Source organism: Morone saxatilis, unplaced genomic scaffold (assembly GCF_004916995.1).
Source record: "Morone saxatilis isolate NCDOM2014 unplaced genomic scaffold, NCSU_SB_2.0 Contig6, whole genome shotgun sequence".
NCBI classification, from domain to species: Eukaryota; Metazoa; Chordata; class Actinopteri; family Moronidae; genus Morone; species Morone saxatilis.
Genome location: NW_023340206.1, coordinates 11,073,479 through 11,087,492, shown reverse-complemented (window position 1 = coordinate 11,087,492; position 14,014 = coordinate 11,073,479). Strand labels below are relative to the sequence as shown.

Genomic DNA, 14,014 nt, shown 5'->3' with positions numbered 1-14,014 from the left:
CTGATAGAGGAACTGTCTTCCCATCTGCTTCAGTCTCTGTCCCCTGTGGCTCTTAATGGAAAATCAGCCTGTTCCTCAAGCACCTTAAACACTTCCTGACCCAAGTTATTCAGCATTGGAAACAAGTGAAATCCACCTCATCCACGCACAGAAATGTGACTTTATAAAGGCTTCGATAACTCAATTCAAGAGCCTTGTAGCAGTAAGAATATTCTGTGTAGGAATTACTAGTGGAAATGGCAGAAAAAGGAGTTGTGATGTTTGTTTTGCTCGCTACCACTGGGACATCACCTCAGGGACTGACGATCTGCTTGACGCACCGACTTGGCAGAGTGTCGCACTGGAAAACACATCAGATGAATGTAACATGCACATTGTAAACCGCTCAAGCTGGAGCGCACAGATTTAGGTCAGCAAGTTAAATTTCAGGTAGATAGAGAAGTAAACCGAAGGCATTATTTTGTTTGGACACATTCGTATCTGTGTTTATTTTATAGTTGTGCAGATTAGGGGTTTATATGTATGTCCGCTTGGAAGCAGGGTCCTGTTTACTAGGGCTGAACCGTGTACTAAACCAGTAAAATGAGCCAGTATCTATACTTGTAAATACTGCTATCGTAACAGCAAAGCTAATTCTGCAAATATTTTTCTTTTAAATATAGCTGGAAATCCAAAAATGTGAAAATTAGGAAAACAGTTTGTTTGTCCACATCTTTATGAAAAAACATGTTTCTGTTCCTTTATCTCAAGTATTGAATATCCCTGCAAAAATCCCAATAAACAAACAAACAAAAAACAAACAAATGAATTGTATTCTTGAGGTTAATCCAGCGTTTGTTGATTTTGATTTATACATCCAGTGGACACTATATAGCAACATTAGCATCTATTTGACGGCCCATGTTTCAGGTGGCTGGAGGATCCAATATTTACTCTTCTTTTAGCTCTGTTTTGGTCTCCAGTGAAATATCTGACTACATTGACCAGGAAGCAGCTGTTTTGGTGGGTTCATCAGAGTTCTCAGCTCTGTTATGCTGCAGGAAACGGAGTCGATGAGTGCTTTGAGACTCAACCAAAACGCGGGCCATAAAAACTTCGCTCAATAGAGACTTTCACCTAGCTTTCATTTCTAAAACTGGGTGGAAACAATTACAGAGTTTAAAAACAGTAAAAAAAATCTTTTTCCCAGCAGCAGACATAGAAAATATCACAGATATAACTATATATATCATTATATATGTATAATATTCCAATACACTCCAGAAAGAAGAAGAAAACTTCAATTGGTACAGCAGAAAAAATGATGGCATTTTGTGATGGTTCTTGAATCATCAAGATATGAAACATCTGGTTGTTTATGTCAAGGAGACATCATTCTTGAACAGTAACAGTGAGTCCTACATGTGGGTATCCTGAAAAACTTGAGCTTTCAAAAGTCTTTTTTTTTCCAACAACATCATCCATCCCATCTTCTTTCATCAGTCCTTTCAGTTGGACAAATTTAATGCAGCCTCTAATTAGCGACATCTTTCAAGGCATCCGCAAGAGCGCAAGGAGGAGGTTGGCTTTGAAATGAAGCAAGAAAAAATGATGATAGAGGAGGAGGAGAGAGAGAGAGAAGGAGGGAGGTGGAGGGGGTAAAGAGGGAGCTTGTTTCAGTTTGCAGTGATCGCTCATCCAGGAGCCTGTTCCACTCAGGGATATTTGGATTTTTTCAGTCTGGATGCTGTAGCTCGGGGTTGGGCTCTCTTCTGACTTCCTTGTCTGTCTAGCAGCAGCTGTGTGTGAGGACGCTGCATGTCTGGCATGCAGACATGGGCCCCTCGTTACTCTCTAGGATTACCGTCTGCCTGCTCATCACCTTGGCTCAGGTGATCGCCGTGACCTGCCAAGAAGATGCCAAGAAAGGTGAGTGGCAGCCGCCCCAAATATGACCGCTCCTGCTGTCCTCTGATTGGTTTTCTTGTGCTGATGCCTGATAATGTGTCAGTTGCTGACAGGTTTATGCAAAAGTGGAACACAAAAGGGTCATAAAATGCTTTAGTTTACTGATATCAAGTCAATATTCTGTTTTTGTGCTTCTGTGAGCTTCTGTGCTAAAAAAAACACCTGTCCAATGCTAATATGTAAACTTTAAGGTTAGAAAACACTTAAAAAGTTACTTTTTCTACAATGTCTGTTTGTTTTATGTTTAACTCTTGACAACAATGTTTCCTCCAGATTTGCTGTCTTCTAATGATTCATGATCCAAGCCCTATAAAAACATGACATGCTTTTTATAGTTGTGTTTGTTTTTCCCATTATCTTGTTGGTTTATGATGTGTGTGTTTTTTTTTCAAAATCTAGGAAGTGGTTTGGGGAAGTTTCTCATCTCTTTTCAGATTTCCTGCTTTTTTAGTTAATAAGTGAAACCGGGCTGCTCTGCCTCCCAGCAACCGGACCACACTGGCCTTGTGGTTTGGGAACTAAAGGTTCAAATCACACCCACAACCTAGACCAGAAAGGCTTATTATGCCTTAATGAGACACCATTTTCCTGTTTGTGGAGCCACAAAGTGATGATTAAGAGTGCGTTCCTGACACAAAATATCTGGTGAAAGCTGCAAACCTTTCAGGAATTAATTACAGGTGGAGAAAGTGATAGCAAGCTCCAATCTCTTGGAAGAAAAGGGTATTGTGGGTAAACTGGCATCACACTGCTGAGACAAAATCTTCAAAATGAAGACGATTTCTTAAAAAATGGAGATGTGGCTTTTTCAAAAATGAAATGTCCCAGTCGATGTAATCTCAGGTCAAAAATATCTTTCCCCCCCCCTCCAGGCTGCAGCACAAACTAAAGCATGCGCAGGGCTGGCTGGGCTATTTCAGTGCGAGGTCGAGGCTGAATGACGGGGTTTTGAGTGCCACGGCTATAATGATGTGGCCTTGCGGATGGGATGGACAAAAGCAGGCCACTAATTTTGGTCAGACTTCGGGCCAAAGGCAGACAAGACACACCCAGAGTGAGAGGATGCTGGATATAAAATATGCCTCATTCGCTTCCATCCAAGTTCACCTCCACTGAAGCTGCAAAAGAAGAAAGATTTTACTTTAAGATCATGAGAAACACAGGCGCTGTTTCTGGGAATGAATATGTGACACTAATGCTCAGTAAAGGCATGCTCTCCAGCTGTGGACTGACAGGTGTTTCTCTCAAAATCAGTCAAGATCAAAAACAGCACTAAAAAGAGAAGTTTGAGCTTTGGGTTAATTAAAGTTTTTTTTTTACCTCAAAGGTAATTTGAAGGCTGTTAAGACTCTTCCAGCCTTCATGATCTGCTTATGTGTTATAGCCTACATGACACAGTGAATAAAGTGTTATACAAGAGGGGATCTACCCACTGACCAATATGAGCTACATGCTTTTAACTATGTGTGGGATGCCTCTTGTATCCTGGCCCGTCGTTAGTGCACAGCCTCAGAAATTAACGCAATACGTCCGTGATGTAACGGGGTTAGATATTATGTCTCTCTACCCTCATGTCCGTGTAGCATGTATGAAGCTTCAACCAGCAGCCGTTAGCTGAAAACTGAAGCACAGACACAAGACGTACAAAACCAAAGTGAAAAAACAACACTTTGTTTTACCGGTGGTCTGTTTCTTACTGCAGTCACATTCTCTCTTTACTGTTACGGCTAGCAGTTTCCCCCTGTTTCCAGTATTTGTGCTAAGCTACGGTAATCGGCTGCTAGCTTTATATTTATCGTGCAGACGCAAGAGGGGAATCAATCTAGTCATCTTACTCTCGAAAGCAAATGTGTGTTTCTTTAACATCAATATATTAGCTGTTGAAATAGAAGTTTGAAAACTATCCAGTAATTCATAAGAAAAAGGCAAATATTCAGGAAAAAGCTCTCAGTTTGGGAACCAATAGGCAACATAGGATTGGTACAGGAGATTAATTAATTACAGCAGACGCTGCATTGATTGCAAGTGTAGTTCAAGTGCTTTGAGCTGAATTCAGATGCTCTGTTTCACAACCAGGTCAGCTGTTGTTGTGTGCAATGAGATTTATGATACTGGCTGTCAGCTTGTTAAGACGTTGACTGGCCACTTAAGATTTTAGTGTGCTGATCTTGGCTTGGTGTGTGTGAATGTGTGTGTTTGTTTGAGTGAGAGAGCCTAGACTTTAAATGGGAGGAACTAACATCAGTAAGCTTACGTTTATTTGTATCTCTCAAGATTTTGAGGGGTTACTTAGTTGTGACCGTTTAAACTGAAGCATGTTTTCTGTGACCCTTATGGTTTTAGCATGGACATAACAAATATAATGTTTCTTACAGTTTCGTTTGAAGGATTGAGGCCTGAGGGGGTAAAAGTATCAAGTATTTCATCTGAAAACAGCAAAAATAACATCTAATTTAAGCTTTATTGTTAACAGAAAGAGAAAAAAATATAACATAAATCAGTGTTGTTTTAAACTCATGCGTGATTACCTTAGTTATCTGTCTGCAAAACCTTAGGGACAGATACAATAAAGAAGACGAAAAATGCAAATTAATCATCTTGTGACCTCTCCGATTTATCTAGGGACCCCTCAAGGAGTCCCAACCCCCAGGTTGGGAACCACTGGCCCTAAGGTGTGTGTGGGCTGAATATTGTTTAATAATAAACCTGAGTTTAGGAGGAGGTTTAGGCGTCTGCAAACCACAAGGTCAGAGAGCTGCACGGACAGTTTCCACTTAAAAAGAAGCCCACAGTTAGTCATGATAATTGCTCTCATGCTGTATATCCAGGCTATAATCACATTTAAATGCCTTTAAAATATAGTTTTCTGATCGCAGGAGTCTGTAGGTTACAACTGTAGAATAAACCTCCAGCTCATTGATTTTTCCTACATGCTGCAGCCTGCGAGCTGCTCCTCGGGGCGAAGCAGGTTTTTCATTGCAGGAGGGTTCTCCGGGTGTGGCACCTCTCTGCTCTCCCAAATAAAGGCCAGCCATAAGTTCTACCCAAGCCCAACGTATAATACATCCACTGCGGTTTCCACCGAAATAACTCCTGCTTTTGAAAGCGGGCCTCTCTCGCGGGGAGAGGCTCCACCACATAATTAGTACTTAGGACGTCACTAAACTGCCTGGATTAAAATATGCTCGCAGAGTTCGTAGCAGGTGGCCATTTTTGCTTTTTTTCCCCTCCTTCTCTTAAGTTTTGCACTTTATTCTGATACTTTCTTTTTTTTAAGCAGAGACAGAGGGTTCAGTGTTTTAATATGTAACCAGCAGGGTACAGATTATTAAAGAAAATCCAAACACATCCCATGTAAACTGCAAATAATCATGCCTTTAAACCTTATTTTCCTCAAAGTAAGATACAAATGTGCCAAAAGGGAATACTAATCCCCTTTTGAACATGTTTTTCTCCATGTGTTTGAAAAATTAGGTAGGCATGCTGATGTCATTTACTGCACCTCAAAATCATTCACTTTTTCCTTTTTTTTGTTCTATTTTCCTCAAAAACAATTATAGGATTCCATAGGCACATTTTTGCATACCTCTAGATAACAACAGTTTGATGTGCTAACATGAAAACTATAGGTCTCGTCTGCTGGTGCAAAAATGATTACACACTTGCATACAGACGGATTTATAGACCCATTTACAGCCAGGAGCTGTCAAGTTCAACCACAGTCTAGTCACTAACTGCCTCAGTAGTCGAGGCGCCTTGCTGAAGTGCAGCTCGGTGGCAATTTGCCTAAAAGTGTCTGTCGGTGCTCGATGATGTCTAATTCTGAGAGTGATATTTGTGTCCACAGTTTTGTTTTCCCCTTCAGATCAATGAGCTGTCAGTGCACCTGTGAGGGTAGATTTATCTAAAATGTATTCTGCCCATTCTGGTTGTATTTTTACTCTAATTTATATCAGTGCACATAATCTATTAACACAGACATGACTGAAACATTATGCACGAGACGGGGATCAGTCGTGAACTCATGAATGATCTGTTGCTTGTCATTCACTTTTATGGTAATATTATTGTATTATTGTTTGTTTTTGTGTTGTCTTGTTAACTAAATCCATTGAACAAAGTAAAGTAAAGCTTGGCGAGTTGTGAGAGACAGATAAGAAAAAGGGAGGGTCAAACTGAAGAGAGATATCCTCACTTTTAGTCTCTAGTATGGGTTAAACTCCAAAATCAGCTGGATACTACACTTCCCATAATGCAACTCAGACAAGCCTCTTTATGAAGCTGATAAATGTAACATCTTTAAAACCTTATACCCCCAGTTTATTATTGAGTAGTACAGTAAACTCTGGTGTGCACAATCTGTGGAATTTCCCCTTCAGGTTGGGAGCAGTCGAGTTTATTGGCCTTCAGTATAATATATACCTTTTTTTAATTTTACGTCTTTGCAGTCTGAGGATCATCACAGTGAAAACAATACTTACCTTGTGAACTCTAAAGTGTAGTGACGTTGATAGTTTGCTTACTTATCTTACTTTATTTAAGTACCATTTTGAGGTGGTACTTTGTACTTCTACTCCACTACAGTTCAACGGTAGTGGCACCTACAGCTTACAGTTACTTTACATAATAAGATTTTACAGATAAAACACTACTTTACTTTTCTTTATGAACATTTCAGGGACTTCTATGGGTAATAAAATGTGTTTCCAGTGTGGTATTTATTCAAAGGATCTGAATACTTCCTCTACCACTGTCAGTTATGATCCCTGCTGTGAGCTCTCTGTCTCCTTCAGATTTGGAGCACAAATTCACAGGCCTACACAGAGATGCTTTTATCTCTTGCATTGAATGTAAAGCTGGTTTTCACTGCCTTCGCGGTGTATCCCCAGTGGCCTAAGCTAGGGATCGTGGGTTTTGGGTGATTTCCAGCAAAGCGTTGTGGAGGTTTTTGGTGCTTGGATTAACCCTGATTGAGTTAATGCAAGATGGTTAGAAAGACTGACTCTTAAAACGCTCAGAGGGTGCTAGGTCTTTGATTCAAGCAGAGGGCATTTAGTACCTGACTGATTTTGCAGTGTGAGTGGATCAATTCATGCATGAAGGCCAGTTTATATTGCATTGCTTAGCAATGGGTGCAGCCTACTGGACAAAGGTGGAAAGTGCAGTTACATTGTCTTGTTGGAAGGTGTGGGGTTTAGTTTATGTTTAATTAAATGCTTTTTTAATCATGTTTTGTTTTTAAAAGCTTGGAAATCTAATTTTAATATTCAAGATTCAGATTCAAAGTGTTTCTTAGATGCATTAATGAAACAAATTAAACCAAATAGTACCTTTAAATGACTATGTTTAGGTCATGCCCTTCAATAAATTGCAATGTTTTATTCATAATTTTTTTAATTTACTCTACTAATACCTACTAATGTCTCCTACACGCAGAAGATGTTTCATGGAGTACTTTAAACAGGTGTAAATATACATGCACCTCTGGTCCCAGATGCTCATTGCTGCTCTGCTTGACTCAGACAGCTGTACAGAAAACGGAAAGGTCTACTCCAACTATCAGATATGGAGCCCAGAGTCATGTCGAGTCTGTGTGTGTGACATGGGGACTGTAGTGTGTGAGGACGAGGTGTGTGAGGAGCTCAGTGACTGCCAGACGGCTGTGACTCCAGAGGGCGAGTGTTGCCCTGTGTGCTCGACTGCAGCACCAACTCACAGTACAGACACTAAAGCAGGTAAATGACTGTACCTTCATTCCCTCCTACAGGGAACACTGGTTGTACTCAACACCTTCAGTTTCCTTTCAGTTGGTGTGACACATCATTATGGGGTTTTTCTGACAGTAGGGAGTTTCAGGGATCTGCTGTTGCTTGTGCTGCCAGATTAAACATCTTTTAAGGCTTTTAAGGCCGTCTTCAGACTGCAGGCCAATGTGACTCAGATCTGAGTTTTGCAGTGTGAACAGAGCAAATCACATTCTGATTTGGGCCCCTCTCATATGTGGTCCAAATCAGATTCAGGTCTGCAATGGGACCTTTTTCCTTAAGGGATCCATTTTCTATCATCGTGTAAACTGATGTCGCCTGACCTATTTTATGCATATTCTATATTATATTCAATTCATTATAATAACATACAGATCAACTGCACAATGAACCCAGATAACACAATAACTGCAGGAAGTTTGTGTAAAATTAGCAATTTGCATCAATTATTTCCTGAATATTGATCAGAAATGAGTTTTCCTGATCTTTTTAGTAACTTTTTATTAAATTCCCTCATACATACAAAGTAGGCTTCCTTTTTTAACAATTCCAGTGTTTTTTCTCCCTGAAGCTTGGCTAATATGCTATTAGCTCTTTGGTTTTATAATGCAGGACGGGGCTTTTTTATCAGTAAGTGATAAAACTGAATATGGCTTAAAAATAACAATTTCATTTAGTTTTCTTCAAAGAAATGAACCAAATACTGAGATATAGGCCTACTGTGAATATTTTCCAANNAAGGCCTTGTGACCCCCTGTGAAGATTTGACCGCGAGGGGATCGACATTCATTATACAGGATATCTTTTAAGATCTTGTAAGGCTGTTTCTGCTGCTGAAGCAGAGAAGCGAGGGAGTTAATGCCAGATGAGGTCAATCTGACCTGAAATGTTGCATTTAACAGTATTTAACAGAAGTTAGTGTTATTGTATAGTTTTTATCCTTAGTTATCCTAAACTATCCTTTCGTTTGTTAGACACTATGCAATAAAACCAAAGTGGATGCATAGAAAATCCCTGAATACTATCTAATATTGCTCTTTATTATTTATTTTTTTATTGGAAAGTTTGTTCCTTTATCTTGCTCTGTGGTGCCCTGTGAAGCAGCAATGACAGGGGAACCAGATTTAAACAGCAACACGGGCAGTGGAGATGGGTTTGTTTTGTCAGAGACACATGAAATATGTCATTATTAGTCTGCATTGTTTAAGATGGCGTTAGCACACATGGTATTTTGTTTCCCTTTTTTGCTACAAGAAGTTTTTAACTGGTTATGAAACAGTCTCAGTTTAATTTTAAGGCCAATGTGTGGCCTAAGTAAATGAGACCACCAGCTATTACGGCTTTATCTATATAGTTATTAAAGTCTGTCACTGGGTCTGATTCCATTGAAATCAATGAAACAAGGCGGACACTCAGAATGAAGACACTCTTGAATGAAGCCCACTGCGAGAGGCAAGAAAGCTGAAGAATGTGGTTCTTGATAGCTTTGTCCATTGAGGTTTATCTAACCTAGAAAGATAATTTCTGCTTCCACCGAGCGCTACCTACAGGTTTGTCTTTAAACAGGAAACACAGCTCTAGCTGGAAACTGACGCCAAGTCAAGGTGCCACTGGTCAAATGTTGACTCATGAGCACCACGGACTGTCATTCTCTTGTGGTTCCAGTGTGACTTTAGCTGTTTGCCTTCAACCACAGGCCCCAAGCTGAGGAGACCAGTTTTCCCTTTATTGTGTTTACAGGTTTTTGAGTGTTTATAGATTTTTCTCTCCACTGGAGCAAGACGTTTAGACCAATTCTGGGCTAAAATAGACCAGCTGTTATTGCGAGCAGACTTTCCATACACTGTGATTAGTTATTATAACTCAAAGAAATTGTTGAAATTGCTTACATTGAACATTTTAAGTGACACAAACTCAGTTTTTTTTGGTTAAAAAAGAGATTAGTGACACTTAGTTTCCTATTTTATAGAAACATTCTTGATTAAGTACTTTTTATTAGCTATTTTTGTTACAGTACAAATAAAAATAACCAAATTAAATCAGTGTTACTTGATCAAGAATGTTTTTTTAACTCCCAAAATGTTGTTTGTTTTACTTAAAGTTTCCGGTGTAAGCAATTTCAACCATTTTTCTTTTGTTAAATTAAGTTATGGTGTTACAGTGCCATTGTATTATAGTAAGGAAAGAGGAGATGATAGTAGATCTGTGCATGATTCTGCAAAACCTCCAGATATCTTAGGGATTGACCAAAGGTTTAAAGTAGCTGTGAGCTTATTCTTCTGTTTTTTTTACTGGAGGGTTTGTACAATATAGCTAAGGAAAATTATGATATTCGCTGTCGGTCTCATGATTGAAAACCCCATAATGATGTACAGACATCACCATCACTGCATGGGGAATCAACCCACAATACTGATGTCAGTTGCTGTTCTGTTTCATGAAGATACCTGCACAGAAAATGGAAAGACCTACTCCCACAATCAGATATGGAGCCCAGAGCCGTGTCGGATCTGTATGTGCGACACGGGGACTGTGGTGTGTGAGGAAGTGGTGTGTGAAGAGCTCGGGCACTGCCAAACAGCCGAGGCCCCAGAGGGCGAGTGTTGCCCTGTGTGCTCGACTGCAGCACCACACCCTCCTAGCATGGACAATAAAACTGGTAATAAATATTTAATAAGAACCATTTTGAACCTGATATTTGGCAGAGCAGATTTACATGTGGGTCTGTATGTTCTGTAAATATCCACATTAACAAATCCACCTTCTGTGTATTTATGTGGATTTTTATGTAGGTTTAAAAATAGAGGAGACTCTTACTTCTTTCTGAATAGATCGCTGCACAAGAGGTGGTGATTTTTGCTGTGAAATAATAGAGCTAAATGACAATGACACTGTCAATTCAACTGTCCTCTTAACGCCAATCTAATCTCATTTGGAGATTGTTCTCACCTCTTTCAAATCCATCTCTCCAAAGCCCAAAAGTTTTTCCATTTATTCTCAACTTTTGTGTTTCATCCCATTATTTTTATGTCTTGGTGTCTCATTTTCTCACATTTCTCTGTATCCACTGTGGCATTGTCCTAACAGGAATTATATTATATTTGGCGCATATTTTAAGTTTCTTTCACTCAACTTGTGCACTGAATACTCACTGTGAATTTTGAAACTGCTCATTTATTAATTACTATGGATTCCAGTCAGTACAGTGCATCAACGTAGGATTAAACTGTCGCATATGATATGATGATATATATGTGATGTAAGTTAAGTGAGTTACATTAGTTAAAATAAAAATGTTGACTTTTGGTTTCAAACAGCAGTCTCCCCTGGGGGCAACTAATGTGTTTGACCCATCGCTCCACCCCGACCTCCTCCTTCTATGGACTTTATTGTTCATCTTTAGTACATTGCCTACCTTCCTCCTTTGTTCCCTTCCCCAACTACGGCCACTAGCCGCCTAAACCGACTACAACAGCTCTGTTAGGCTGTTCTTGGGCACAGCGGTGCTTTAAGCTTAATGCCAACATTACAATGATAACACTCTGATGATTAGGAGGTATTATGATTATCATGTTCACCATCTTATTTTAGCATGCTAACATTTGTAGTACAGCTAAGGCTGACGGGATCGTCATTTGTTTTGCAGGTTTTTGGTCATTTGGTTTCACTGGTTGAGTTCAAACTTTGACGCACTGGTCAAGATATAGGAAAAGTTTGGGATCATCAAAGACATTAGTTTGAATTCTTTAGGGATTACGAAAGGCTGTACAACATTTCATCCAATAGTTACTGAGATATTTCAGTCTGTATGACAGTGGTGGACCAACTGACCAACAGACTGCCCTGACTGTAAAAAACAATAAAAAAATCAATCAATGGACTCTTGGGAGACTAGTTTTTGGGTTAAAAATAAACAAAACAAACAAGAATTAGAAAGTCAAGTCAATTGCAGCTTTGAAACTCAGAACACTGACTGCACACTTGATAGTATAGCTACAAGCATTGGACCTCTAAAAGCAGATCACTGCCGTAAATCTTGGAGAAATGAGTACTGACGTCAGCTGCTGTTCTTTTTCATCAAAGATTCCTGTACAGAGGATGGAAAAGTCTACTCCAACAATCAGATATGGAACCCAGAGCCATGTCGAGTCTGTATATGTGAAATGGGGACGGTGTTTTGTGAGGACTTGGTGTGTGAGGATGTAGGTGACTGCGAGACCACAGAGATCCCAGAGGGCGAGTGCTGCCCCGTGTGCTTGGCTGCAGAACAGCGGCCTGACACTGAAACTGGTAAACTGGAATGTAACCTGCATAAAACATATATATCTATATATCTGAGGATGCATCCTGGTTAATTTCTGGCAGTGTTTTGTGTTGCTCAACCTCAGCAGTCGGACAATCTTCCCACCTCTGTCAGGACTGCTGGCACTCTTTGTCTTCCAGCCTGAAGCCCTCCTCTTCAGGCTCCCTCCTGTGCGCACAACTTTTTTATTTTTTATTTCACAGTATTGTGTTCGGAGTTTCCCTTTGACTGTATTGTCAGTTTTGCAAAAGGAATACACTTAACTTTTTGCCAGATAAGATCACTTCTCAGCCAACTTTTGTGCAGCAAAAACACTGGTAAGAGTTTCATCTGTGCTGACAGCCATTTCAGTTTTTAAAATGATGGTGGAGCTCCTGCCAATTTTACTGCCGCACAAAAAAATGTTGAGCAAGTAATTTACCAAATACGGTGTATTCCTCTGGGAAATTGCTACCTCCTTCGCCATGTTCACTGTCATATTGTTGATTGCATTTTATATGCACTTTTTTATGGTGGTAGTTGCCACATTTATTTGTCTTTGCACTTATTATGAATTGCTTTCTATTTCAGCACCAATTGATGCTTAAAGAATTTAAATGAATGGTTTCTTTCTTTAAAGCCCGTATTTGTAGGATTTTATTATTTGTGACTTTGGCGACTCCCAGTGGTCTAAAAGAAAGTGATATGGCATGACAACCTCAGTATTGTACCGTCTTTCTACAAACCATGAGAATAATTTGGAGGATGCTATAATCACAAAGAATCTACACATAGGGGCTTTGAAGGATAGGACTACTTTTACCTTTTTAGAAGAATTGCTGGCATGAAATTTAAGCATGTTTGACCTTTTGGGTAATGTGCTTACACGCTTTTTTGCCAAGAATTAATGAGAAGATCAGTGCCACTCTAACGTCTGTATGCTAACTATAAAGCTTCAGCCAGCAGCTGGTAAGCTTAGCTTAGCATAAAGGCTGGGAATAGGCAGAACATGCTAGTCTGGCTCTGTCCAAAGATAACAAAATATGTCCAAAACACCTCTAAAGTAATTGGTAACTTCATATTTAGCATACACACATGTACCGTGGTATCACTATTCTCATAACTCTTGGCAAGAAACTGAAAAAGCGTAAAATGTTAAATTTTTCCTTCAATTTTTGACTGTTGGATTTCAGGTAAAAATTACAACATTACAAACATTACAACCCACCCCAGATACTAATTTAATTTCCCTACACTTCTATTTCGCAAAGATACCTGCACAGTAAATGGAAAAGTCTACAGCAACAATGACATGTGGAACCCAGAGCCGTGTCAGATTTGTGTGTGCGATATGGGGACCGCAGTGTGTGAAGACGTGGTGTGTGAGGACCTCGGCGACTGTGTGAAAACTGTGACCCCAGAGGGCGAGTGTTGCCCTGTGTGCTTGACTGCATCTGCAACATCAACTCCCAACACAGACCCCACAACAGGTAAATGTCATGGGTTAATCTTTAGGGTTGGGTACGGTTAACAATTGAACTGATACGAGCACCAGGAATTCAGTATACCAGTACCCAGAGGTACTCTGTCAAAACTGATTTTATGGTGAAACCATGACAGTAAAAGACTCTAAACTCTAAATAGGTTAAATACAGTTTCTGTAACAGTAAAACACTGTGTATCTCATGGCAATACCTTTATTTATACATTTATTAAATGTATAAATGTATAAATGGAATAATTTTTTTTTATATCACACACTGTAAATTGCACAGAAAACCACCTTCATAGCATTAAATTGGCAAAACTGTTTCTTTTGATAGTAAAAATGTATATTTATTCAGTAGACTATGGATTGAAACTCACAGCACTAATATTCTTTTACCATAATAGTAGAAAAATTCTACCATATTTATTACGTTAAAGTCCTGGCAAGCAGAGGTAGCCACACCCTAAAGCATACCCTGTTTTATCGTCTATTTTACTCTAAATGGGACCATAATTTACTAAATAAACATCA

General features: G+C 39.5%; 1 protein-coding gene across 1 annotated transcript in view; it reads left to right on the top strand.

Annotated features, from left to right (window-relative positions):
* Positions 1-1,673: 1,673 nt before the first annotated feature.
* col5a2b (collagen, type V, alpha 2b) overlaps positions 1,674-14,014 on the top strand; it is a 27,578-nt gene continuing 15,237 nt past the window's right edge. The window contains exons 1-2 of the mRNA XM_035677895.1: positions 1,674-1,908; positions 13,266-13,484. Of these exons, the coding sequence (XP_035533788.1) occupies positions 1,815-1,908; positions 13,266-13,484 (313 nt within the window). The 5' untranslated portion in view covers positions 1,674-1,814. The remainder of the gene's footprint in view (positions 1,909-13,265; positions 13,485-14,014) is intronic.